Below are 27,473 nucleotides of genomic sequence, written 5' to 3' on the forward strand. Positions count from 1 at the left end.
AATCAGACTCTTTGCTACAAAGAACAAACTGATGGTTGCTGGGGGGGCGGGGGTGGCCAGGGAATGGGTGAAATAGGTGATGGGGATTAAGGAGGGCACAGATCTTGATGAGCACTGGGTGATTAAAATAAAAACTTAAAGGGCGCCTGCGTGGCTCAGTCGGTTAAACGTCCGACCTCAGCTCAGGTCATGATCTCGCGGTCCGTGAGTTCGAGCCCCGCGTCGGGCTCTGGGCTGATGGCTCAGAGCCTGGAGCCTGCTTTCGATTCTGTGTCTCCCTCCCTCTCTGCCCCTCCCCCGTTCATGCTCTATCTCTCTCTGTCTCAAAAATAAATAAACTTTAAAAATAAATAAATAAACATTAAAAAAATAAAAAATAAAATAAAATAGAAACTTTAAAAAAATAAATAAAATAAATAAAAACACAGCAATTCTATTTCTAGAAAGGTAGCCTAAAGGGAAAAAAAATCACTGATATATGTAAAGATTAAGATATTTATATGTTCATTGCAGCATTGTTTATAAAGCTAAACAATTGAGGGCGCCTGGGTGGCTCAATCGCTTGAGCGACTGACTTCCGCTCACGTCAAAATCTCACAGTTCGTGAGTTCGAGCCCCGCCCTGGGCTTGCTGCTGTTAGCACAGAGCCTGCTTTGGATCCTCTGTCCCCCCTCTCTGCCCCTCCCGCACGGGTGCTCTTTCGCGCTCGCTCTCTCTCTCTCTCTCTCTCTCAAAAATAAACATTAAAAAAATTTTTTTTAATATAAAAGCAAAAAATTGGAAACCCCTAGTTTAACAGGGGGTCAATTAAACAAATAAATGGAATAGATATATAATGCAACACTAAGAAGTCACTTATGTAAGTGATAAAAATATATATTCTTGGTCCAAAATCTTAACGTATACATGCATATCTTGCTAATATAGTCATGCATCTGTGCATGAATTCGTAAAAACATATAGATATCAAAATGGTAAAATTATATACCAAATCTCTGAGACAATTATGGGTAATTTTAATCTTTTCTCTATATGTGTTTCTATATTTTTTAATGACTATGTATTACTTTTCTACTCAGAATAGTAATTTTTTAAATGTATATACTGGGGCACCTGGGCGGCTCAGTCTGTTGAGCGTCCGACTTTGGCTCAGGTCATGATCTTGCGGTCTGTGAGTTCGAGCCCCGCGTCAGGCTCTGTGATGACAGCCCGGAGCCTGGGGCCTGCTTCGGATTCTGTGTCTCCCTCTCTCTCTGCCCCTCCCCCACTCATGCCCTGTCTCTCTCTCTGTCAAAAATAAATAAACATTAAAAAAAAATTTTTTAATAAATAAATGTATATACTTCATCGCATTAATTCTGTGTCTTGAGATTTATCCTAAGGAAATCATCCGAACTGCAGAAAAAGCCTTCTGCACAAAAATGTTCACATTGTATTATTTGCAAAGGGAAAATAAGGCTAACGCCTTATAAGTGTCCAACACAAAACTGGTTACATAAAATACATTACATCCACACATTACTATATGCTATTTTCATGTGAAGAAAACCCTCGTTATCACCATGGGAAACAGAGCTTGACTTGCTTTGTTCTGCTTCAAAGAATCAGAACCAAAGGGCAGACCTTGGAAGTGGGCCGATTTTGATTCCACATAGAATGTTCTAACCACGGAATAGGTTGCCTGGCGAGGTAATGAGCTCCCCGTCGCTGGAGGCTGGTGCTCCCACCAGGAAGCGTACAGAGGGCTCGTCTGGGCGCGGAGGGAGGCTGGGCCAGACGGTCTCTGGGGGGCTTCTGGAGGTGCGGGTGCCAAGCAGGAACCCACCTGGACTGAACAGTTGTCAAGGGAAGGGTCCCACTCAGCCGGCCTCAAGTCCTCTTTGTCTCTGTTCCACATTGATTCTAAATGTTTCCCAACCAAAGTGTTCCTTCCTCTCACTATGTTTTTAATTGGTCGGGGGCTGGCCTGCCAAAGTCGTCCCACTAGTGCACTGGCCTCCAGACCACCTCAGCCCCGAGCTCAACCCACGGGGCAAAACCTCTGACAAGCAGGACCTGTTCCCGCAGCCACCGGCCCCTGCCGGTCAGCAAGCTCTCCCTGACGCCCAGTGACAGTCCTCGTCCTCCTGACCCTCCTCTGGGGGACCCATGTGGATGGGGTCCCTGCCAGGTACCAGTGGCTTCGGGGAACCCCACGACAAGCCGGGGAGGAAGACAGAGAGACCGCAGCTGACCAGGACCGGCCGGCACGGAGCTTCCTCACCCTGGGCTGGGCCCCCTCTGGGCTCAGCTTCTCCTGTCCACTGCCCTGGGCCCCAGGAGCTCTCTCGCCTGAGGCCAAGGCCACGGGCGGGGCCTGGGCAGGCCGTGATGTCAGCCTGGGAGCCAGAGCTGGCTGCCGAGCTCCCTGACTTCCTCGGTAATTACTTCATTTACACCGAGCAGGAAGAATCCAACTCAATAATCTAGGCAGACGCGTTAAAAGTAATTATCTGTGTAATGCGTCCTGCACAGTCACCTTCCTGGGAAGATGGGAAAAAAGCTGAACCGGGAGGAAAAAAAAAAAAAAAAAAAAAGCCCCCATTGTCTCGAGCCTGTGCAGCCGCCCGCCAGGATTAATTACACACCAGCGCTAACACATTTATCACCTCGCCACTGATTGGAAAACCAAGGACTTTTAATAATTCATATCTGCAGCCCGGCTCTCTGCGCCCTTGCGAGGGGACACAGAGAGCCCGTTTTCCATAAGGGAGCCCAGCGATGGTGCCAGGCAGGCTGCCCGGCCCCTCCTGTCACCCCCACCGAGAGATGGCTCCCAGCCTCAGGACACCATCCGGCCCTTCCAGGACCCCACGCAGGCTGTGTAAGAGAGAGGAGCAGTGTCTCTTTGGGACCTCCCTCCCACCTCCTCTCCACCACCAGGATCTGCTCATCTGTCCAAGCTGAAACGCAGCTTCCCTGAGGGGGGAGGCCACAGAAATCCTCCCCAGCTCCCTGCTCCCCGAGAGGGGCCTGGAAGCCAGGATTTGGGGGATTTGTAGGGTGGGTGCCTACGATGCCCCCAAGGCCATCTGGACAGCAAGCTCAAGCAGAGACGTGCCCACAGGGCTCCCACCCCAGCCGGCGTCCAGGAGACCACCCAAACTGCCAGATTGAGGGCGAGGGGTCTCTAGGGATAGGGAAAGACCTGCCAAGCTCAGAAGGCCTCCACCCTCTCTGGCTCTGACTCTGACCCCATCCCTCCCCCCATCTCCCCCTTTCTGCAGCCCTCCCTACCCCTGAGCCCTAGGGCTGGCTCCCTCTGTCCTGGTTCTCCCATCCCTAGCCTTCCCAGGCTCCGGCCCCCTCTCTTCCCTCCCCTGGCTTGTCTGTGGTCGCCAAGAGCATCTCTCTCGCCTCTCTTCTCCCTCTGCCTTCCTATCGAATCCCCCCCCCCCAAACCCCCACCCGATCTCTCACCACCCCTCTCTGCCAGCTCCCCCACCTTGCTCCTTTGCCCGGAAGCTCACACAATACGGCTGAGGCCCTGCTAGCTGCAGCCCGACCCCACCGTTACAAACCCATCCCCTCGGGCTCACGTACCAGGCCTCAGCTCCTCAGGTGCTCTCCACTAAACCCGAGATCCCAGAGATCAGATGCCCCTAAGAATCCAAGGGCCTCAGCGGCCCTGGGCCCCCACCTCGGGCCCCTAAAATACACATGGCCTGGTTCCTCTCCACACGGAGGGAGGTGAGTCCCTGGGGCTGACCCGAGCCTGACCCCTGGACACCCCTCCACCTTTCCTTCCTGCTGGCCTTCAACTCACTTCTGGCAAGATTAGAGGCAGGGTGGGGCTGGCCTCTTTGCTCTAGCCAGGCTGGGGGGGTGGGTAGGGGGCAGTTAGACCCTAGGAAGCTGGCAGCACCAAAGCTGGTCTCACCCAAGAGATGCAATTCAAATGAAAGAAATGCAAACAGCATCAGCCCTGACTGGGGATCCTGGAGGTGGGGGTGGGGGCACCGAGCGGGTTATAATTAGCATCTGCAGCATCCATGATCCCCAAGTGAGGCTGCCAAGAATGAGGGACAGGGAAGGCAGTGGCACCACAGTGCCAGCAGCCCAGACTCACACGGCGGGCGGCTGCCAGCCCTGACCAGAGCACAGCCTTCCTCCTCCCGCCTCATCTATATGATGCATCAGAACAGACTCACCGGCTTCAGAGGTGTGAGCCCCGCGTTGAAAAGCTAGAACTCTCCGGGCCCCAAGGCACCCCTCCCCCAGCTCCGGTCAGCCGGGGTCCTCCTCCCCCGCCCCTCAGGGCCCCCCGTCTGAAGAGCGGGGCTCTGGATCTGATCTGGTCTAATCAGTCATCTCTCCGGCCGGCAGGTCCCTGGCGCGGGGAGAGGATGCTGTTGTGACTGCAGGATCCAGCATCTTTCCCAGGCAGAAGCAGCTGGGCATGCTCCATCGGCTCCCGCGGGGATTTCAGGGCCACGTGACTCTCCCTCCCCAAGCTGTCACTTAGGATCAGGAGTAAATAGTCCCTGGAAAGGTTTAACTCCATCGACACCGGCGACAAGCTGCTAACCATCCAGGCTTCCTGGAGCCCAGGAAAGGACGGAGCCCTTGGGCACAGCCTTCCTGGCCTTCCACCACCAGGAAGGGCTGCCCCCCAAAGGCGATCCGGGCCGCCTTCCTCGCGGGAGCTGCATTTTGCTGTTCTCCCGCTAGAGTGCAGGGAACCGGAAGGTGTCCAGGGGTCTGGCATCATGGGGACTCATCAGACCTGCCTGTGGTTGCCTTTCATCTCGGTGGCTGTCCAGCCAAGAGATGGGCACACCTCTGGGTGTTAGGAGGGCTTGGTAGGGGTCCTGGTGCCTTCCCACCCCCTTCCCCCCCCCCCCAACAAGGAATTTAAAGAAATAATGTCTGGAACTGGTTGGACCCCATTACAAGACGCCAGGACCTCCCGGGTCTTCAGCCCAAATTGGTCTCCAGTGACCTGGAGCAAGGAGGCCCGCCAAGCCAGGGGGTACCCGTGTTTGCTCAGAGACAGAAGGGAGGGCTTCAGACAATAGGACTGCAGCCCCATTTCTGCTGTAGACAAGCCCATGCCATTGAGAGATCTCTCCCGATCTCTCTCTCTCTTTCTCTGCCTCACTTTCCTTCTCTTCTTCACATTTCTGGAGATGCGGGGAAAAAATAACAGATTCTCTGTGACAGTGCGGAAGTGCAATAGAAACACTGAATTTCACAACCGGGACCAGAAAGATGGGAAGAAAATGGCATATGCCTGCCGGGACGTCCAGCGGGCTCACTGGGTCTCAGTCCCTCCTGCTCCTGAGACCTGGAAGCTACAGACCAAACCGGATGAGCTACGGTGGTCACTGCTTTCTTGTTTTTTAAGTTCATTTATTTATTTTGAGCGACAGAGCACTAGCATGGGAGGGACAGAGGGAAAGGGAGAGAAAGAATCCCACGCAGGCTCCGCACGGTCAGCACAGAGCCCAACGCAGGGCTCCAACCCACATCCACGAGATCGCGACCTGTGCCGAAACCAAGAGCTGAATGCTCAACCAACTGAGCCACCCAGGCGCCCCTGGGGTCACTTCTGAATAAAGACTACTTCAAGAAGCAGGGGCTAGATGGAGGGCATCTGCAAGGACTCACCCACCTATTATATCTTTTTTGAGTATTTATTATTACAGCAACTTGATTTCAAAAATTAAGCTTCTCTTCACTCAAATACAATGATTCGTCCTTCTCTGTGGGTCTCTTTTAATGTGATCGGAGTACAAGCATCAGTTACCCAACTGAAGCCTTTCTCTTTAAAAAGAATCTGCTATGGAAGGGGCAGGAGCACAGGCTTCCCTTCCAGGGTCCAGGAAGAGCCACGTGAGTGGGGAGGGGGATCGTTACAGGGATGCGATCACACCTGAGAGAGAGAAAGAGAGAGAGAGAGAGAGAGAGAGCTACTTTCAACCCCAGAGTAGGCCAGGCCAGAGCTGAGAACCTCAGGTTAGACCAGTATGCACCTGCCTGCAGCCGTGGTGGGGAGGAGGATCCCTAGGTCACCCCTCACCTCTCTCCCAGCCCGGCTGAGATGCTGAGTTCATCGGCGATGAGAAAGGCACTCAGCTGAAGGGACAGAGAAATCCTGGGTGCAGGCCTGGTGCCAGGTAGTACTGATTAAGCCCAACCCACCTGCCCTGGCTGTCCAGGATTTGGCAAGCCTGCCCAGTACCGGCAGGGGGAGAGCCGGCTTCCAGCCAAAGAAAGACGAGGGGCTCTGGGGGGGCATCTCTGGCCTTGAACAGTCAATGGAGCAAAGCAGGGTTGGGGCCAGAGACTGCAGCATCTGGGAGGGAGACAGGCAGGGCGAGGAAGGGGATTAGGACCCCAGCCCCAACCCCACACGATCCTTGGGCAACTGGAAAAGGCAGGAGACGGACAGAAGGGCCTGCTGGGAGGGTTTCCTCTCTGGCAGACAGAGGGCAAAGGCTGCAGACAGATCCTGCGAGAGGTCTGAGCTGGCTCTGCCGAAGTCTCCGGGCGATCGGGGAGGCCCCCGGGGCATGAGAAACCAAAGGGAGGACTTCTGTGGGAGCAGCACCTTTGAGGAGTGGGGTGAGGGACACCTGGCATGAGGAGGGTCTCAGAGTTCCAGCAAGGGCATGCAGAGGAACAAAGAAAATAAACTCCCTTTACCAAGTCTACACTCTCTCCCTGAGCCCAGCAGTGGAGAAGCAAGACTCCTGTGACACTCAGGTGGGGAGAGTGTGAGGAGGAGGCATGAGGGAGGAAGGATCCTGAAGAAAGCGCCCTTAGAATCCAGGCCCCCAGGCTCAGGGGGGGCAGGTCCAGAACTCTGGGCCACTATGAGTCGCTAAGCACAAGCACGCGGGTCCTCCTGGCCTTTTGAAGGTCATCACAGTCTCGGTGGCCATGAAATTGACGGACTTGTTGCCCCATTCTTCACCCCAGCCGCGTCCACACGGGCCTCTCTCTCTGCCGGAAGTACCAAATGGGGAGCAGAAAAGGGAGCCCCCTGTGGTGAGCTACCTTTGAGGACCTACTGAGTTCCAATTCCAGTTCCTCCCCTTAACCAACTGAGTGACTTGGAACAAGTTCCTTGGCTGCTGAATCTCAGTTTTTTCATCTGCAAATGGGGTTTCTCTTCCCTGAGCCCCCCCCCCTCCCCATTGCATTCAGTACCTGTTCTCATCTGTCTCATTTTACTGTTCTGGGATATTTTGTGCCCCCCCCCCCAACCCCGAGGGCAGAGCTAGTCAGGTCACTAAGTATGAGGTTTGTTCCCCCTGTGACTCCTCTCCTTGTCCTGTCTGGGTTCTGGAGACAACAAAGCCCAACGTCCGGGGTGCCGCCTCCTCCGGGGCCCCGCGGGTTGGGGTCTATGTGATGACTCCCATGAGCACCTGGGGCCAGAGCCCCGGGCTTCTGGATCCTGCCTTCCACAGCCCCTGGCGCAGCACTGAGCAGCCCATGGAGGAGCAGAAGGCACTGGTGGCGTGACCGCCCATTCTGACACCTCCTTAGAAGAACATGGAAGAAGTGACAGCCGCTGGGTGAGGCTCCCTGGGATGGAGGAGGTGCGGGGCCCACGGGGGCACCGGTGTCAGGGGGTGCGGGACAGAAGGGGCCCAGATTGGGAACAAAGGTTATCGGGCTCTGCAGAAAGCATCACTACCGTGCCTCCCTCCCTGCCAACTTTGGGGAAAGAGAGAGGCACTCTGGGAGACTGAATTGGCAAGCTCCACAGCTGGCTGCCTTAGCAGGAAGCGGGGGAGGAGTCAAGGGCCAGAGAAAATCAGGAATGGGTGTAACACACCCAGATCTCTAAGCGTTTGAAAGGAGTCTACCAGATCCATAGTGGTTGACCTGTGGCGGAGGACGGTCGAGATGGTTCTGGAGTGAATCTGTGGGTCACACCACTGAGCAAACGCCGCAGGGCCTTGGCCGGGCTGATCACGTGTGCTTTGGCGCCCTCTTCTGGATTCACGTGATACACGCACACTGGGGGTATTGCTGGGGGTTTTACCCACATTTTAACACTTGGCCTTTGCTCTTCTCTCTGAACCACCCTTCCTGTAAGTGACACCCTCAAAACCGCAGGCACACTTGAGCAATGACATCAGTTGTGGACACCACGAGAGTCACCTCCCAGACACCATGAAGGGAAGGGCTTACTGACACATAATTATCATATTCGTCCGGTCCTGGGCAAATGTCAATGTTTGCTCATTGAAATTTGACCCGTCCACGCTAGAAGGAAAAAGAAATAGCTTCTCGAGTTGTCTGTATACCTGACTTTCTTTATTATGCCTTGGGACCCATGTCTGGAGTCCTCAGGGTCTCCGACTCACCCACCAACCAAAGGTCCCAAACCTTGGTAGGGATTTGATCATGCAGGGAACCATGAAAATGAAAGGGCCAGAGTCATTCACTCATTCACTCACTCACTCACTCACTCACTCACGCAGTCGGGGTTTCCTGAGCACCTCCCTTGTCTGAGCCTGGCACCAAGGATTCCAGAGACAGCTGTGGCATCTCTGTGGCGTTACGCTAGGCGCACAGCCTGTGAAATCAAGCAGACGTGGGGCTGAATCCCAGCTTTGCTTTCCACAAGCTTCATGACACTGAAGGGGTTTTTTTGCTCAGCGTTAAATCTCAGTTTTAAGTCTCTATAGCCTCCTTCCTTGCTGAAACCGTTAGGGTTGTTAGCGCCTCCCTCCCAATGCTATCGTGAGGACTGAATGAGATCGCGTGGTAAAGCCCAGCTCTCGGAGCGGCCACTGCTGCTCCTGACGCATGGGGTGACCACCACGCTTACCAGCTTGTTGCCAGTTCATTGCGACGCATGATGAAATGATACTGTCTGTGTTTCCAGACTTTATGGCCACCCTACGTGTGCCCTGCCTTTGACCGGCTTTCAGTCTAGCCCTGTGGTCCTCAAAGCGTGGTCCCCGGACCAGCAGCACCGTCATCACCTGGGAAACCTGTCAGAATGGCAAATTCTCAGACCTTCTGAATCAGAAACTCTAGGGCCAGGGCCAATCTGTTTTCACAAGCCCTCCGGGTGATTTCGACGCACACTCAAGCTAGCGAACCACCAATCTAGGGAAAATAACACACATGTAAACAGTTACAACACCGGTGGGCTTCCCTAAAGGAGTGATGTCATGGGCCGAGTTTTCAAAGAAAGGCAAGTATTCACAGGTGGACACAAGCCCTGTGAAAGGAGAGATTAGCACTTGCAAAGGCTGGGAGGCATGGAAAAGAGGTATGTGTTGAGGGAACCACAAATGATCTGGTCTGGCAAACTGGGGAGTATGGGAGGTGAAGTCAGAGCAGGAAGGCAGGAAACCAGATTATGAAGCCCTTTGAAGTACCTGAGTAAGGAATTTCGATTTTATCTTGTAACTGACAGGAGCATGAAAGGTTTTTTTGTTTTGTTTTGTTCTTTTTTTTTTTTTTTTTCTTGGAGTGACAAGGGGCAGGGGGAGGCGGGCACTGGGGATCCGAAATGGGCTCTGTGCGGACGGCAGACAGCTCAGTGCGGGGCTCCAACTCACGAACCATGAGATCAAGACCTGGGCCAAAGTCGGACGCTTAACCGACCGAGCCACCCAGGCTCCCAAGCATGAACGGTTTTTAAAGCAGAATGATGTGACCAAAGCTGCGCTTAGCAAAGAAGCATTTGTGCGGCAGTATGGCCTGGAGGCAGGAACACCAGTCGGGAACCTGCTAGAATGATCCAGGTGAGAGCCCGTGTGGGCATGAAGTCAGGCTGTGACCACGGGGTGAAAGAGATTTAGGAGGAGAATTGCCAGGCAGTGGGGCTTGAGGCTGTCTTGGAGGGATCTCCTCTGGTGGTGCTTCTTTATTTTTATCTTTTTAAGTTTATTTATTTATTTTTAGAGAGAGCGCTCAAGCAGGGGAGGGGCAGAGAGAGAGAATCCCAAGCAGGCTCCACACTGTCAGTGCAGAGCCCCACACGGGGCTCGAACTCACGGACCGTGAGATCAGGACCTGAGCCGAAATCAAGAGTCAGTCGGTCACTTAAGCAACTGAGCCACCCAGGGGCCCCTCTGGTGGCACTTTCTGAGAAAGACGGAACTGGTGTTGGCGAAGAAAAGGTGAGGAGCTCGTGATGCTCCGGGCTGGTAGCCGGAGGAGTCAATGACGCCTGTGTGGTTTACCTCCCAACATTTCCATTCATTTATTCCAGCAAATATCTCAGATTCCTCGCACACTCCGGCAAGGTTCTAGGACACAGTGGAGCATGAGATAGCCAGAATCTGTTCTCAGGGCTGACGAGGCAATGGGGAACACCACCGATGACTAAGTAAATATAGAAATATAGAAACGACAAACTTCCAAGTAGTGGCGGGTAGTCTAAAGAAAAGTAAGAGGGTCTGAGGGTGCCTGGCTGGCTCAGTCTACACAGCATGAGACCCTTGAGCTCAGAGTTGTGAGTCTGAGTCTCACGTTGGGCATAAAGTTTACTTAAGAGAGAGAGAGGGTCTAAGGAAGAGCAGAGCAGGTAGTGAGGAACGGTCCCTCCGAGAGGATAACATTCGAGCTAAATGATACATAGGGGCCAGATGCACAAAAACAGGAGGAAAGTGCCTCCCAGGCAGAAGGAACAGCAGATGCAAAGGTCCTGAGGTAAGCATGAATTTGGCACACCGGAGGAAAAGAAAGATAAAAATCACCGTAGCTGGCCTGTTATGGGAGATGAGGTCGGAAAGGGTCAGGGCCAGGCCAAGAAAGGGTCAGGGCCAGGCCACGGCAGGTGGTAAGTGTTCAGGGGTGGTTGAGATGAGGTAATACGGGTGGAAGTACTTAGGAGATGGTCTCAAGCACCAGATCCACCTAAGGAGTATGAAGATGGTTAGGATTTTTTTTATAATTAATTTTTTTTAATGTTTATTTTTGACAGAGAGAGAGAGACAGAACATGAATGGGGGAGGAGGGGCAGAGAGAGAGGGAGACACAGAATCTGAAACAGCCTCCGGGCTCTGGGCTGTCAGCACAGAGCCGGATGCGGGGCTCGAACTCACAGACCGGGAGATCGTGACCTGAGCCGAAGTCGGCCGCTGAACCGACTGAACCACCCAGGAGCCCAGAAGATGGTTAGGATTCTTAACCGAAGCAGGGGTTTGGGCTCAATTTCAGGGAAAGCTCAGGCTATGGAAGCCACGTCCTAGCTGAACAGTCTCCGAAGCAGATAATTTGTCCATTTTGTTTTGTTTTTGTTTCAAGAAGACGGTTCACAGCCAAGCTGATGTAAAGGCTGGCTGGTCTGGAGGGAGGGTGGGCGCTCATGAGAGATGAATGAAGATTTGGAAGGGGAACAGGAGGGGGAGGAGATGAGGGGGGCCCTCCCTCCCCCGGCCGGGCAGGGGATGCCTCTGGCGGTGCCCACGCCCCAACCGTCTGCTCAGCCACTCTCTTACCAGCCCTGTAGACTCCGAGGCCAGGCCAGGCGCAGGCCTGAGCATGCCAAGCCTCGCCCGTGGGAACAATGCCAGGACCCAGCCTGCCTGGGAGATGGAGAGACCCAGGCCAAGGCGGCGGGAAATGAAACCAATCGGGTAGACGTGGACCACCCCAGCCCAAAGAGTTCTCTTCTGCTTCCAAGGTTACATCCGGGGCGCCTTCCCCAGGTGTCCTGCCGGCTGCCGAGAGCACCAGCTGGCCCGGCCCACGGCGGAGCGTGACCAAACCCCAGGGAAAAACAGCACCGCACGTACCCCGCCACCTCCAGGGTCACAGATGCTCCGTCTAGGAGAGCAAGAGAGACGGAGTGGGCCTTGCCACGGCCCAACCTGCCTGTCCGCGCACCTCACTCACACCTTCCCTCCTCCTGCCCCACTCCCTGTCTCTTACGGGCTTCCTCGCGCTCCGTCTCCTTCCTCGGAGACTTTTGTCCCACGGGGGTGTCTAAAGCAGCCGCTTGGCTTTACTTTGTTGAGCCATCCCTGCTCCCCCCAGCACTCCACCCACCCATCCAAACTGGGAAGACTTCCCATGATTGACACTGGCCCTCCCAGGCCAACAGAAACATACACACCCCATATGCGCACGTGCATAAACACACACACACACACACACACACACACACACACACCACCTAGCTTTCTCTGCCAGGCTGGAGGCCTCCTGGCCACTCACAGACCCCAGCAAGGCCTTCGGTGCAAGAGCAGCCCCTTTAACAACCCCCCCCACCCCCCACCCAGGGAGGCATCAGTGACCAAAACGGCAGACCCAACGGCCACACCAGAAAGAAACTCCCATCTTACTCACTTGATGAAGTACACGGCTCCCTCCTGGGTAGAATCCATCTCCCAGCCTTTGGGCAACCCTGTGAGGAAGCAAATTCGCAACATGACCCTCTCTTTCTTCTCAGCCCCGTACACCGGGTCTGCGCTCAGGAGGGATGGGGCCCGGAGAACCAGGAAAATTCACAGACCAGCCAAAAGTGCTCAAACCCACCTATCTCTCACCCTTTTTGGTCCGTCATCCCCATCGGTCTGTTTCTAGCAAAGAAGAAGAGGGATGGCAGTTAAGTGACCGAATGGATCGCTACCTCACAGGGTTTGCTCGTTCATTCGACAAGCTTTTCCTGAGCAGCTACTCTGGGCCAGGCCCTGCGCCAGCCCCAGGGACCCAGCGGTGAACGCACAGGTGGTTCCCCTGGAAGGGCGCTCAGGGCGGTCCCACAGCCCTCTCCCTTCGTCGCAGAAGCACAAGCAAGATCCAAGGGTGGATCCCTTGCCCCAGGCCTCACAGGCGATTAGCACCCAAGATCAGAACAGGACTCAAGCCTCCAAACCCCAGGCCAGTATCATTACCACCAGCTTCTGCTGCTTCTGGCCAAGATACTGAGGACTTTTTCTTGCGATGAGAACTTTTAGGATTTACCCTTGGCAACTTTTACTGACTATAGTCACGGTGCTGTACATCATATATTTCCTTATTTTCTAATTGGAAGTTTGTACCTCTTGACCTCCTCCATCCGTTCAGCCCCCCACCAGCTCCCCTCCCCTCCAGCAACCACGGTTCTATTATCAATGAGTTGTATTTAGCCTGTTCTTCTGTCTTCCTGTTTAGATTCCACACAAAAGGGAAATCATACGGTATTTGTCTTTCTCACGTCACGTCGCACACCCCTCTCCTGGTCCATCCTTGCTGTCACAAGTGGCAGGATTTCATTCTTGTTTATGGCTGAGTAGTATTCTATCAGATATATACCATGTCTTTACCCATTCATCGGCCATATTGTTTTCCAGAGTGGCTGTAGCAGTCTGCATTCCCACCAACGGTGCATGAGGGGTTCCCTTTTCTCTTGTATCCTCGCCAATGCTTGTTGCATCTACTCTTTTTGATAACAGCCATTCTGACAGCTGTGCTGTAATATCTTGTTGTGGTTTTGATTGCCCTTCCCTGAGGATAAGTGATGTTAAGCATCTTTTTGTGTGTCTATTGGCCATCTATATGTCTTCTTTGGAAGGATGTCTATTCAGGTCCTCTGCCCCCTTTTTGATCAGAATGTTTTTTGTCTTGGGTTATGTGTTTTGTGTGTTGTGTGGGTTTTTTGGTTTGGTTTTGTTTTTGCTATTGAGTGATATGAGTTCTTTATGTATTTTGGATATTAACCCCTTATCAGATACATGACGTGCAAATATGTTCTCCCATTCTGTACGTCGCCTTTTCATTCTGTGGATGGTTCCCTTGGCTGTGCAGAAGCTTTTGAGTGTGATGCAGTACCATTTGTTTATTTTTGCTTCTGTTGCCCTTGCCTTTAGAGTCAGCTCCAAAAAGTCATCACCAAGACTAGGGTCAAGGAATTTATTGTCTTCTAGGAGTTTTATGGCTTCAAGTCCTACATTCAAATCTTGAATCCATTTTGAGTTCATTTTTGTGTATATGTAAAATAGTGGTCTAGTTTCATTCTTTTGCATATAGCTATCCAGTTTTCCCAGCACCGTTTAAAGAGACTGTCCTGGGGCACCTGGGTGGCTCAGTCAGTTAAGCATCCAACTCTTGACTTCAGCTCAGGTCATGATTTCATGGCTCATGAGTTCGAGCCCTGCATCGGGCTCTACAGTGGCAGTGCAAAGCCTGCTTGGGATTTTCTCTCTCTCCCTCTCTCTCTGCCCCCCCCCCCCCGTTGCTCTCTCTCTCAAAATAAATAAATAAACTTTAAAAAAAATTTTAAAGAGACTGTCCTTTCTCCATTCCATATTCTTGCCTCATTTGTCATAAATTAATTGACCATATATGCGTAGGTTTATTTCTGGGCATCCCTGAAATAAATACCATTCAATCATGGTAAATGATCCTATTAATATCGTGTTGAAGGCGTTTTGCTAATATTTTGTTGAGAATTTTTGCAATTATGTTCATCAAGAATATTGGCCCATAATTTTCTTTTTGCCTGGTGTCCTGGTCTGGTTTTGGTATGAGGGTAATGCTGGCTTCATAAAATGAGTTTGGAAGCATTCCTTCCTCTTCGATTTTTTAGAAGAGATCGAGAAAGATAGGTATTAAATCTTCTTTGAATGTTTGGTAGAATTTACCCATGAAGCCATTTGGTCCTGGGCTTTTGTTTCTTGGGAGGTTTTTGATTAGTGATTCAATTTCCTTATCAGTAATTGGTCTATTCACACTTACTATTTCTTCACGGTTCAGCCTGAGAAAGAAGATGGCATGTTTCTAGAAATGTATCCATTTCTTCTAGGTTAGGTAATTTACTAGCATATAATTGTTCATAGTAGTGTCTTATGATCCTTTGTATTTCTGTGGTGTCAGTTGTAACTTCTCCTTCACTTCTGATTTTATTTACTTGAGCCCTCTCTCTCCTTTTCTTGGTGAGTCAAGCTAAAAGCATGTCAATTTTATCTTTTCAAAGAGCCAGCTCTTAGTTCATCTTTTTTATTGTCTTTTCCAGTCTCCATTTCATTTATCTCCACCCAGAGATTTGTTATTTCCTTCCTTCTGCTAACTGTGGGCTTCACTTCTTGTTCTTTTTCTAGTTCCTATAGGTGTAAAGTTGGTTTGGTTATTTGAGATTTTCTTGTTTCTTGAGGTAGACCCATATTGCTATGAACATTCCTCGTGGAGCTGTTTTTGCTGCATCCCAGAGATTTTGGTATGTTGTATTTCTGTTTTCATTTGTCTCAAGGTATTTTTTCATTCCTCCTTTGATTTCTTTGTTGACCCATTGGTTGGTCGGTAGCATATAGCATCCACATATTTGTGATTTTTCCAGTGTTCTTGTAATTGACTTTTAGTTTCATACCATTGTGGTTTGAAAAGATGCTTGATATGATTTCATTCTTCTTAAATTTACTGATACTTGTTTTGTGTCTTAAAGTGTGATCTACTTTGGAAAATGTTCCCTGTGCCCTTGAGAAGAACGTATCATCTGGTCTGGGGTGGAACGTTATGTCTGTAACTATTAAATTCATTTGATCTAATATGTCATTTAAGGCCATTTAAGGTCATTAATCCTTCTCTGTTGATTTTCTGTCTGGTTAATCTAGAACAAAATTTTTTTTAATAGCATCTCTGAAAAAAAAATATCCATGGAAATGCTCAGAGCAGAGAATCACAGGCTTACAGAGTGAGCAAAACCTGAAGAGATATAGAAGGTGACCATGGCTCGGAGGTGCCCAGGCACTCCCTGCAGGTGGCTGCAGCCCCTAAGAGTGAGGGGCTCTATTAGCACTCTATCTCTTAAGAGCGCTCTATTGGGTACTGTTTCATCCTACCGATCCCCCCAAAAGAGCATCCTGCCTCCCTGACAAACAGGATTCCTCCACCCCAGGGAAGAGGAAGGGTCTTCTGAGAAACTCAAGGGAAACCACTGTCCAAGGTGGAGACAGGCAGGGCACTGGTGGAGATCATTCCTTTTGGGCGTGCAAGAGCCCTGTGGCTGACCTATTGTAAAACATGTGTGGATTCTCTTGACAGATGATCACTGCCACCTGTCTGGTCAAGCCAAACACCTGCCTTGTGTATGAGGTTTTACAAAACATAGCCATTCACTCTCGGTCTGAATCTCTCCCGCCACATTATCAGCTGCCTCAGGGCACAAGCTGCTGGAGAGCAGAACCTGGGTTCTACAGAGTGGCGGGCCCAGTCTGTATAATTCATTTTATTCACCTCTATTTCTCAAGGGTCTAGATTTCCATGGTTAGTGTTGGTGGTGCTGCTGCTGCTTCAAAGTATCAGGGAAGCCAATGAACCCAGCTCCCCTCCCAGGGCTTGGTCCATAGAAATAATAACACCAGCTGCCACTTAGTGCTTCCTTCCTCTCAGCTACACATTTTACCACTGTTAGCATATTTAATTTGCACAAAAGCAATATATAATAGGCATTGGCTTGAACATTTTTATAGACGAGGAAACTGAGGCCCAGAGAGGTTAATCAACTTGCTTAAGGTCACACAGGAAGTGTCTGGTCTGGGATGTGAGTCTGGTCTCTACTGCCTCCAAAGCTGACATTCTTTCCTCTGTGCTGCTCCATAAATGCTACTTGTTCCCCTCTGTCCCTGTGGGAGGACGTTCCCATTCAGAAGGGCGTGGGTTGGCAGTCTCCCCAAGTAGAGGGATCCCCATTGGGTCAGAATCATAAATAATCCTGCCACTGTGATGTGCCTGGGAAAGAGGCCAGCGTGGATTTTGTCCCCTGCCTTTTCCAGCAACTTCCCTCCACACTGCCCTCTCTGCCCGGGCAACACCAAGAAGTGCTTATATTCCTGTCCAGGCGGAGTGCCCGCTGAGGCAGCTGCCCTCCCAGCAAGCTTCAGGGGCATCTTAACCCCTTCCCAGCCTCGGACAACCAGTTGGCTGCAGCCCAGAATGAAGTAATTGGCTCACAGGCTTTTATCCGTCTTCTAGTCCTACCTAGGGCCATAGCGAGGTACACGCAATCAAATTTTAAACACGGATAGCAGCAAAAACAGCAACCCAGGAGAGGGACACAGCCCGATCTTGGGGTAAGGGGCCTTACTTCATGTCAGAAGTAACAACAGTGACCACAGCGATAGCGGTCACCTCCATTGATGGTGATTCTCTTGGGTAGCCTTTGGTATCATCTTTGGAGGTTCGCTGTCCTATCCCTATTTTGCCAATGAAGAGGAGCCAAGTCCCGGTAGATTTAAGCCACTTGCTCAAGACCACCCTGGGGGAAAGTAGAGTCAAGATTTGAGCCCAGGCCTCTCTGCCTCTAGAACTCAGGCATTTCACCCTGGCACGGCTTTGCGCAGCTGAACGGCCAGGTACTTCCTCTCTGTTCTTCGATCTTCCCACCCTTGAAAGAAGGCGTTGGGTTCCAGGGTCCCTGAAGTCCCTTCCAGCCCTGACAACACAATGATCCTAGCCCAGAATCTAAAAGAAAATGGGCTCTGGGCACGCCAACACCTTACTTAACCCAATGTGTCCCGCAGTGCTGGCTGTGTCCCGTGAGCGACCCAGACTCCTAGAACCACGTGGTGTGCAGTCAGCGGAAGGGCCAGAAGGCCAGCGAGGGTGGGTCTGTGGCAGCATTCTGAAGAGGAACACTGCCTGTCCACTCGAAGTACCCCAGCCCTTCTCATTCTCGGTGTCTCTGCCTCCCCCATTTAGACTGAAATTCCGTCTGTACGTGTCCTCACCTTCCCACTGGCCTGGGCTAGCACTGGAGTCTGCTCTACAGTAAGCAGTCAGTGTGGGCCCCGTGCCCTTTTCTCTCATGTCCCCCCACCCCCACCCCAGTGTGAAGGCATTCCTACTGGCCATGTGGGGCTACTTAAATTTGAATGAATTCAAACGTAACAGTTCACTTCCTCAGCCACACTAATCACGTTGCAATCGCTCAGGAGCTATTCGTGGTTAATGGTGGCTCTGCTGGGCAGCTCAGAGAGAGAACATTTCCATCATGGCACACGGTTCTATGGTACAGCACCAGGATCTGGGATTACGCCTAGCTCAAGAGCTCTGAAGATGGAGAGGAGTTTCTGACTTGGCAGGGGGATGACAGAGGGGTCAAATCTGTGTCCTCAAAGATCGGTCCCATATGCTAACTACAGAGCTGGAAACTCAGAAAGACCTCAAGGTGAGCATCAACGCTCCTGCACCCTCCCCTGGTGGTCCAAATGCTAAGCTGAATCCATCCATGCCGAAAAGAGAAAGTCAGAAGCAAAGTCAGGGCAGTTATGCTGCCTCAAGCCATTGTTTCCTCCTCAATTGCAAAGGTGGGGACAGCCAAGCTCCTTACCTGGGCTGGAGGAGTGTCCACTCTGGATGGGTGATTCCGTACCAGGGTGCACCCAGCTGGTTGACTTTTCCTCATCGCTACAAAAAAAAAAAAAAAAAACAAAACCAATAAGAAAGTGTCAGATACTGGGGTGCCTGGGTAGCTCAGTCGGTTAAGCGTCCGACTTTGGCTCAGGCCACGATCTCATGGTTGTTGGGTTGGAGCCCCACTTCGGGCTCTGTGCTGACAGCTCAGAGCCTGGAGCCTGTTCGGATTCTGTGTCTCCCTCTCTCTCTCCCCCCCCCCCCCCCGTGCTCTGTTTCTCTCTGTCTCAAAAAAAACCCAAAAACCCATAAAAAAAAAAAGTGTCAGATACAATAGAGGCTTCCCGGAGTAGGACATCCCTCTCCCAATTCACACCAACACTGACGGTCTGATCCCAGGCACGTGAGATAGATGAATCCACACAGCCATTCATTCATTCACATGCACAAAGCATTTACTGAGTAGATGCTGAGGATTCAGAAATAAATAACATCTGACCCTGACCTCAAAGAATTTACAACCCACGGGGGAAACAGACATATAAAAAGACGGTTGCAATGTAATATAATAGGACGTATACCCTATCCCTATTATAGCTACGCATAAAAAGCATTATCCCACCACAGAGGAGGAAGTGCTATCCGGGACGAAATTAAGGAAGGGGAACAGCACGAAGGGTGTGCTAAGGAGGTGACATTTGGGGTGACAGGTGAAGTCTCTGGGGAGAACAGTGAAGGGCCTTAACTGGAAGCTTCTCAACGGATACAAGAGGAGGAGGCTAGGTGAACCCCTAGTCCTCGGGTGTCTCAATGTTAAATATTTTCGTTCACAACAGTCCTTCACGTGAGGAATTTTACAGATGATGAACCTGAGGTTCAGAGAGGTTAAGGGACTTGCCCCAAATCATATGATCAATAAGTGATGAAGCCAGGATTCTAGCAGCTCACTCCCGGCAAGCTGGGCTCCCCAAGACCACAGATCCGCTGGGTCTAGACTGGGAGGCAGATGAACCCATCAACATTTCTCCACCCCCACCAACCAAATGATATTAATTCTTCCAGAGCCAGATGTGACCCACACGAGGCACCTGACTTTCTGGGCCAACCCAGGCACGTGGAAGAGAGGAGTCTGTGTCACCTGCATCATCCAGGCTTTGGGGTGGGGCCCGTCTTGGGGTCCAGGACAGGACTCCACTCGCTGATGGTAAAGTATCCTTAATACTTTAATTCATATAACAAATCTCATTAAGAAGTCTTATTGAAGTAAGATATACAATGTACAATGCTGCACATATTTAAAGCGTACCATGTAAAGTGTTGACGTGCGTATATACCTGTGAAACTATCACCAAAATCGAGATGTGAACCCCCCAATTTTCCTTTGTGCCCCCTCATAATTCCTCTCTCCCACGCTGTCAGCTCTTTCCACCTGCACCGCCCCCCCCCAACAACAACTAATCTGCTTCCTGTTACTGTAGATTAGTTTGCATTTTCTAGAGTTTCTAGAATTTTATATAAAGGAATCATGCAAGCTAGACTTCTTCGACTTCTTTCTTATTTTCTTCCTCCTGCTCTCCTTCCTTCTCTCCCTTTCTTTTCTCTCTCTGTCTCCCTTCCCTCTCCGTGGTAACATGTGTTCATACTTGATTCCGCTTCATCACTGAGTAGTATTCCATCACAGAATATACCACGGTGTCCATCTACTCACCTGGTGATGGACATTCAGGTTGTTTTCAGGTCGGGCCATTACAAACAAAGCTGCCAGGAACACCTATGCCTAAGTCTTTCTGTGGACACATGCTTTCTTTTTTCACTGGACTCCACTAATGTTTCTCTGAGTTTGGACACCTGCTACAGGACGGGGTTTCCCAGTGGACTCACCCGTCTGATGAGGAGACAAGAAACAAAGTCACCGTTCTGGTGCCCCCAGGACCCTCGAACCATTGTGCACCCACAGAGATGCCCTGTGTCGTGGGCTTTGGTGCCGGGAGGCGGTGGGAGAGGAAGCCCAGGAAGAGGAAAGTCAGCCAGTGTGAACTTTAAGTGTGCGGGGAAACTCACGCCCTTACACTTCCTCTACAGCCACCCGGACACCTTCTGGCCCCGGTTCCTCTTCTCCTCTCACATCGTTCCCTCAGACGACCATCTCCACGCGTCCTGGACGTCATGGACGATCCCAGGGTCACAGAGGTGGACACGATCCCGCAACCTCAACGTCTTTCCCCTGTCGTTCTGCTACTCCCCTTGCCAGCTCCTGGCCCAGAACGATGCAGTCACAGGCTGTCTCCACCCCTGGCTTTGGGCTGACAGAGAACTGTAAAACTGGGAGGACCGATGTCACTGCAAACCCACAGTCCCCACGCTTAGCTGGTCCCTAAGTGCCACCTAGCATCTTCTTCAGGGGCTCCGGCCAGTTGCCGTTTGCAGAGTGTTCTAAAGCTTCCCCGTCAACCTCAATCCCCTCACCAGCCTCCTCTTTCCTCCCCCTTCCCCGTTCTCAATGGACAATCTTATCACTTACTTCAAGAAAAACCAGAAACCATCAGTCAGGAGCTTCCTCAATACGCCCAACCAGCCACCCCCCAAAGCACCCATATCCCCACCTTAATACTTGTCTCTAGGGGCACCTGGGTGGCTCACTCAGCCAGTTAAGCGTCCGACTGCAGCTCAGGGCATGATCTCATGGTCCATGGGTTCGAGCCCCACATCGGGCTCTGGGCTGATAGCCCAGAGCCCGGAGCCTGCTTCAGATTCTGTGTCTCCCTCTCTCTCTGCCCCTCCCCTGCTCACGCTCTATCTGTCTCTCTCTCAAAAATAAATAAACATTGAAAAAGTTTTTTTTTTTTTTTTAATTTTTTTTTCAACGTTTATTTATTTTTGGGACAGAGAGAGACAGAGCATGAACGGGGGAGGGGCAGAGAGAGAGGGAGACACAGAATCGGAAACAGGCTCCAGGCTCCGAGCCATCAGCCCAGAGCCCGACGCGGGGCTCGAACTCACGGACCGCGAGATCGTGACCTGGCTGAAGTCGGACGCTTAACCGACTGCGCCACCCAGGCGCCCCGAAAAAGTTTTTTAAAAAATACTCGTCTCTACGTGAAGAAGCGGCCTTCCTCCACGTAAGGCTAATCTCTCTGCCTGGGTTATAGTCCCCGTCATCTCCTGTTTTTTCCAGAACTTTATTCTATTGAGTATCACAAGATTGTCTCTTCCACTTCTCTCTCCCTCTCAGGTCATCGTCTGCTTAGCCCCACTCTGGTCTTTGTCTTCTGGTCTGAACCCTCCGCCTCCCCTCCCAGCTTGTTCCTCTTCTTACTGACCCAGCATCCTTCTTGGAAACGGGTCCCCTCTAGCTGTCCCCACTTCCTGGTCTCCCTCTCATCCATCCTTTGCAATCTGGTTTCTGTCCTCAGTCCTCGCCTGAACCCACTTTTCTTAGAAGGCAGCAAAGACCTCCTTAGTTCCAGCCACTTTCCAGCTTTAAGCTCATTTGGCCTTTCCACTCTTGACCGTCCCTTCCTCTTACCATCTCTCTCCTCCTCCTGCTAGGGCAGTGCCCTTCCCTCGCAGCCATCCTGCAATCTCTGGTCTCTCTTCCTCTATCCTTTCCTTCTACACTGGTGCTGCCTGGGTACCCCCATCGTCTTGGTCACACATTTCTGGATGGTTCCACCCCTATGCAACGACTCCCAGGACTTCCTCTCCAGCCCAGGCCGCTGTCTGTACATCCACTTGCCTGTCAGACATGACTTCCTGAAGGTCCCGCAGGGATTTCAAATTTAATACTTTCCCCTGAATCTATACGCCCCCTAAAATCCATTCCCTGTCCCATATGCCTCATCTCTGTCACACTCAAGTTAAAATCTCTGAGATTCATCTTTGATTTTTCCTTTTCCCTCTCTTCCCCAACATTCAGGCTGTAAATGGACACCCTCCTAAAGATTTCTCCTATCTCTCCTCCCTGTAACCTCAGCACCTAAATCCAGGCCTCATCAGCTGCCTCCTGGACTTCAGGAGTCACCCCTGACTGCTCTCCAAACCCCAAGTTTCTCCCCCTACGCCCCTGTTCAGCCTTTAAGTCATCATCTGCCCACACAGCTGCCAGAGGGATCCTTCCAAAACCCAGGTCTAGGTGTCGATCCTCTTAAAAATCTCCTTTGGGGGTGCCTAGCTGACTCAGTCATAAGAACGTGTGACTCTTGATCTCGGGGTCCTGTTTGGTGTCGAGATGACTTAAATAAGACAAAAAATAAATAAATAAAAATAAAGGGGCACCTGGGTGGCTCAGTCAATTAAGCGTCTGACTTGGGCTCAGGTCATGATCTCACAGTTTGTGAGTTCGAGCCCCGCGTCGGGCTCTGTGCTGACACCTCAGAGCCTGGAGCCTGCTTCGGATTCTGTGTCTCCCTCTCTCTCTGCCCCTCCCCTGCTTGCACTCTCTCTCTCTCTCTCTCAAAAATAAAAAAACACAAAAAAATTAAAAACAAACACACAAATAAGTGAATAAACATTTTAAAAATCATAAAAATAAAAATCTCCTTTGGTTTCCTATCACCTGCAGGACCAAGTTCAAACCCCTTAGCCTAACGCACAAGGCCTCTCCAAAGCTGCCCCTTCTTATTGGTCCTGCCCCCTCTTCTGCAGCACCCCTGCAGCCTCCACTCCACCTCCACTGACCCCCTCAGAGTGTTCTAGACAACCTGTGCCCTGGCACTCATCAGCGCCCTCCTTCCCACAGGCCTCTGCTTCAGGGCCCCTTTCACCCTGGTCCTCTGCTCCAGAATCAGCCCAATGTCTCCTCCTCCAGAAAGCTCTCCCTCCGCTCCCCAAAGAACGTCAGTTCTTTTTTTCTTGTGTTCCTAGACCATCATGCAAATACCTCGAGAATATATCCTATTGTTTCCCAAGTATTTATTTGCATTTTCTCCCTATCACCTTCAAGGAAAAACCTGTATCTCACTGTTTTTTGTTTTTTGTTTTTTTTTTTAATCTCTAATGCCTCGCGGTGTGGCACACAAACAGTGGCTACTCGAATGTTCGTGGAGTGAAAGGCCAAGAGAAGCTGGAAGGCACGCAAGAGTCTGGGAAGAAAGAGGAGGACAGCCACATTAACCACTTCAGCTGAGGAGCTCCTGGAAATACACAGGCGAAGGCCCCGCCCCAGATGTGGATCTCTGGAGGCGGGGCTCAGGAAGCGGCCTTTTCTCCATCCATTCCTCGGGTGATTTACATGGACTCAAAACTCTGAAACCACTGACCAAAGGGACTCCGGTTTTAATACCGGTGAAGTTCTGTTATTTAAGAATCTGACCCAGGATCGAGAACTTCAGTGGAGCTAATTTCTAACATAATCTAATTACAGCATCAATTATGATCATGGCGATGATAATTACAGAAGAAAGGCCTAAAGCAAGTGCGGCAACGGAGAGGCAAGGGGAAAATCCGCTGGCTTCCTTGGGCTCCAGTTCGGTGCTGGAGGGAAAGCAGTGCTCTAAAGTCGGCGGGTACCGGGCTTGGCCTGAGCTCTGATTAACAAGTGGTTTTATCTGGAACAAGTACCCTTCCTCTCTGTAGACCTCACCTCCCCATCTGAAAAATGAGGGGGTTGCAGCCAAGGCTCCCTTTCAGCTCTAATGTTCTGTGAGTGGCTATCTTGAGGAAGAAAAAACCCATCATGTGTGGGTAACAGTTCAGAATGCTGTGCTTCTAGACCTGCTACATTATCGGGAGATTTCTATCCTGGCAAAGAACGGCTATAGCAGGAGCGGGCCAAAATCGCACCAGCGAGGCCACTCTGTTATAATGAGATTATGCCAGAGCCATTTTGGTTTATGAAATTAATATAACGGTACTAATATATTACTGAGAGCAGCAGAGGCTCCCTCTCCTTAAAGAATGCCAAATGCGCCGTGGGCATCTTCTCCTTCCCCTTGACCACACAGCCCCATAAAGGAAGCAGGAAGGGAGAGGGGCTGTCTTCCTGGTAACACAGAGTCCTGGGATGAGGGACGGCCAGGAACTGGTGGCTGAGACAGGGTCTCCTGGTGTGATGTCTCTCAGCCCAAGTGTTCTGTAGGAAAATCTGGTGGGGGGGGGGCAAGAGAAAGAACATACCCCCGGCCCTTTCAGGGGACGGGGTTGAAAGGAATGACGGGCCCACTGGACACTGGGTCCTATCATCCTGCTTTGGGCACCCGCTGCCCTCCCCCACTCTGTCCCCCGTGAATGGGGACCAACCGGAAAGGCCCGCACCTGCCCTGCCGCGCCCTGCCTTTCCAGAGGAGGACATGCCCAGCCTTAGCTGGACCTTGACCCATTGAGGAAAAGGCGGGAGACACATTCAAACAGGCGGCGATAAACTTATTAGTCATGCCTGCCTTTCCAGCCATCGCTTCCCCCTACCGCTCAGCCTGCCCCCCGCCCTGCCACCTTCCAAGTTGGACAACTCGAAAGAAAACATAAAATGGCAAAACGAGAGAGACCAACGTACTTGATGAAGAAGATTCTCCCACCGCGGTCAACTCCGTAGGTCCACCGGCCGGGCAAGTCCAGCCAGTCAATCTCATCGGCCATCTCGGCCCCTCTCACTCTGGGCACCCCCCCGGGGCGCGGGGCTGCGGGGGGGGGGGGGGAGTTGGGGGGAGTGGAGGGCTTCCTGCCCAGCAGCCCCCACTGTCCGCCCTCCCGCAGGCGGGGAGGGGGACGGAGGTGGGGGGGGGGGGGAAGGGTCCTTGCGGGGCGCCGGCCTCTCACTGAAGGCGGCGGGCCGCCAGCCGGGCAGCAGGGAGCAGGCGAGACTTAACCCCGGCGGGGCCGGGCCCCCACTCCAGCCGCCGCCTCCCCGCCCGGAGCCCGCTTCGGACGCCTCCTCAACTTAACGCCGGGCAATCCGCGCCGCGGGGGGTTCCGACGCTCCCTCGCCGGACTGCTGGCCGCCGCGCCGAGCGCTGTCCCCTCCCCGCCCGCAGCCGCCCGAGGAGCAGGTCGCCGTGCGCGAGCGAGGGGTGTCGCCTCTTCGCTCCCAGCTGCGAACCTGCACTTGAACCGCCGGCCGGCCGAGGGGAGGCGGGGCCGCGCCGCCGCCGCCGCCGCCGCCGCCGCCGAAGGTAATTCACAGCCGGGAGGACTAACAGCGGCAGCTCGGCGGGTCCCCAGCCCCCGGCGCGGGGCGCGGGGAACCAGTTTGGCCGAAAGGGCTTTGAATGACGAACCTCGGGGACACGTCCGGCCCCTGACCAGAAAAGGGCGGGTAGTCAAACCTGGTTCTGCTTGGAGGGAGGTTAGTAGAGGAACAAAGGTCAAAAGCAGGGAAGGGTGGCACGCACGGGTGTGGGCAGCAAGGGGCCCTGGATGTCAGCCTCATTAGTCAAGCGAGCTCTTACTTTTGTTTCTGAGCACTTCCTCCAAGAAGCCTGCCATGACTAAGGAGAATCGGAGGGAGACCTTAGGAACACACCCAGAGAACAGCAGCTTTTGTGTCCCTTCCCCCTAACTTGCACCAGAAAAGGGAAAGGGAAAGGGAACGGAAAAAAGAAAAAAAGAAAAGAAAAAAAAAAAAAAAGACTGGAATGTGTTCTGTGCACGGAATGCAGGTTGCAAACATTCAAAAGTGGCATATCAGAAATAGTATTGCTGGAACCCACAGTTGTGCTGTCTCTGTATGGAAGTCCGGGTGTAGTGAGCTTTTCCCAACTTCCTCCGGACCAGCCCCTGGGGCTCCTATTAGGTGCACACCGTTCCAATCCATGTGTTAGACCCAAGGGAGTCGTTAGACAATGAGAAAGACACCTGCCTTTAGAGGAAGCAACGTGTTGCACGGCAGCTGGCAAGTATGTGTGGAGTGAGCGTGCTCACTGTGAACATTCTAAGGGATTTGATCCCTGTTCCACCTAGGAAATCGCGTCTGCCCATGTGTTACCTCCTCCGGGAAGCCAAGCTTGACTCCACCCCAGATAGATTTGTCTGTCCATCCTGTCATGAGGCCTTGTTAATAACCCTGTGGTGGAACTTATCACACTGTAATGCAATCCTTGATTTACTCATCTGCATGAGGCAGGGGCTCATCTTACGCATTTCTGTAGCCCTGGCACCGACCTGGGGCACCTAATTAATGTTTGATGATGACTGATACTGTCATAGCTGCGAACATCCCTTAACTCTAACCACAGTCCTGTACTTTGGGACCTTATTTAGGGGTCGGCTGAACATAGCCATGAGCCTCATTGAGGTGAGCATAGAGCGTGTTTTCTGGAAAAAGAAACAGACAGTGAGCCTTCCCAGGTATCCCAGTGCTCAACCTGGAGGACGTAACATGTACGCATCTGATAGTGAAGATAGAAGATGCCTCAGAGAACATCTGGTCCAATCCTCTTGTTTTAAATATGGGAAACTGAGGAACTAAGAGAAGGGGCTGATGAAGGTCACTGAGCGAGTGGTGGCAGACAAGGATGTGCCCACCAACGTCCGGGCCAGAACTCTTGCCATTACATCATTTTGCCTCCAACTCTGGGAATTCACTCTGCCAACGTTTCCAAGTTGACCCCTGGATGCCAGGTCAAAGCTGAGCCCGTTCTGCGGATGCAGAGGAGTAGTAGAACCCCACACCCAACTTTGTCCTCCCTTCTCAGATCCTATGGGTTTCTAACCGAAAAAGCTGCGTTGGAGAGCAAAACAGAGCTACACCTGAGAAGCACAGGTGAGGCCCTGTGCCACTAACTTCCTGAATGGGGGAGGCTGGGAGGGTCAGGGATCAGACTCCCCTCCAACTTCAGTCGCCTGTCCACAGTCCCCAGTCTTGTGAAACACCTGTAAGGGACTCATCCTGCTGATAAAGCACAGAGCCACCTACCCAGCCCCTGTGATATCGAAGGATCTGAACCCCCAGAATTATTGCCAAGATGCCCCCAGGGAAAATACCAGCAGCCAGCGTGCTCCCAGTCTAACCTGAGCAACCAGTAAGGGCAGCTGCTTGGGCCGAATGTGGGTGGAAATAGGGGTTGAAGTGACATATATTTGAAAACATGTATTCTGCCGCTGTCTTCTTTGAGGTGTAGGGGTTCCTGTTGATTTCTTCACGAGATTTTTGCATTATTTGTCTCTAATCCACCCTGGGGTTCCTTAGAATGTTTACCTAGACATGAAAAGGGTGTTGGTTGAGATTTGGAAATTTTTTTTTACTCATG

The 27,473-nt window shown here is 51.8% G+C and overlaps 1 protein-coding gene across 7 annotated transcripts in view; it reads right to left on the minus strand.

Moving 5' to 3' along the window:
• The window catches only part of PLEKHA6 (pleckstrin homology domain containing A6), a 142,792-nt gene extending 117,928 nt beyond the window's left edge, over window positions 1-24,864 (minus strand). For 6 of the 7 annotated variants that reach the window (XM_030302337.1, XM_032591700.1, XM_032591699.1 and 3 more), the window contains exons 1-3: window positions 24,782-24,864; window positions 18,269-18,345; window positions 12,310-12,367 (exon numbers count right to left, since the gene is read on the minus strand). In XM_030302337.1, coding sequence (XP_030158197.1) covers window positions 12,310-12,367; window positions 18,269-18,345; window positions 24,782-24,864 — 218 coding nt within the window. Of the gene's footprint in view, window positions 1-4,190; window positions 4,438-12,309; window positions 12,368-18,268; window positions 18,346-24,781 lie in introns of those variants that run through there. The other variant, XM_032591703.1, reaches the window with a different exon arrangement.
• Between the last annotated feature and the right edge of the window lie 2,609 nt (window positions 24,865-27,473).

Source organism: Lynx canadensis, chromosome F1 (assembly GCF_007474595.2).
Source record: "Lynx canadensis isolate LIC74 chromosome F1, mLynCan4.pri.v2, whole genome shotgun sequence".
Taxonomy (NCBI): Eukaryota; Metazoa; Chordata; class Mammalia; order Carnivora; family Felidae; genus Lynx; species Lynx canadensis.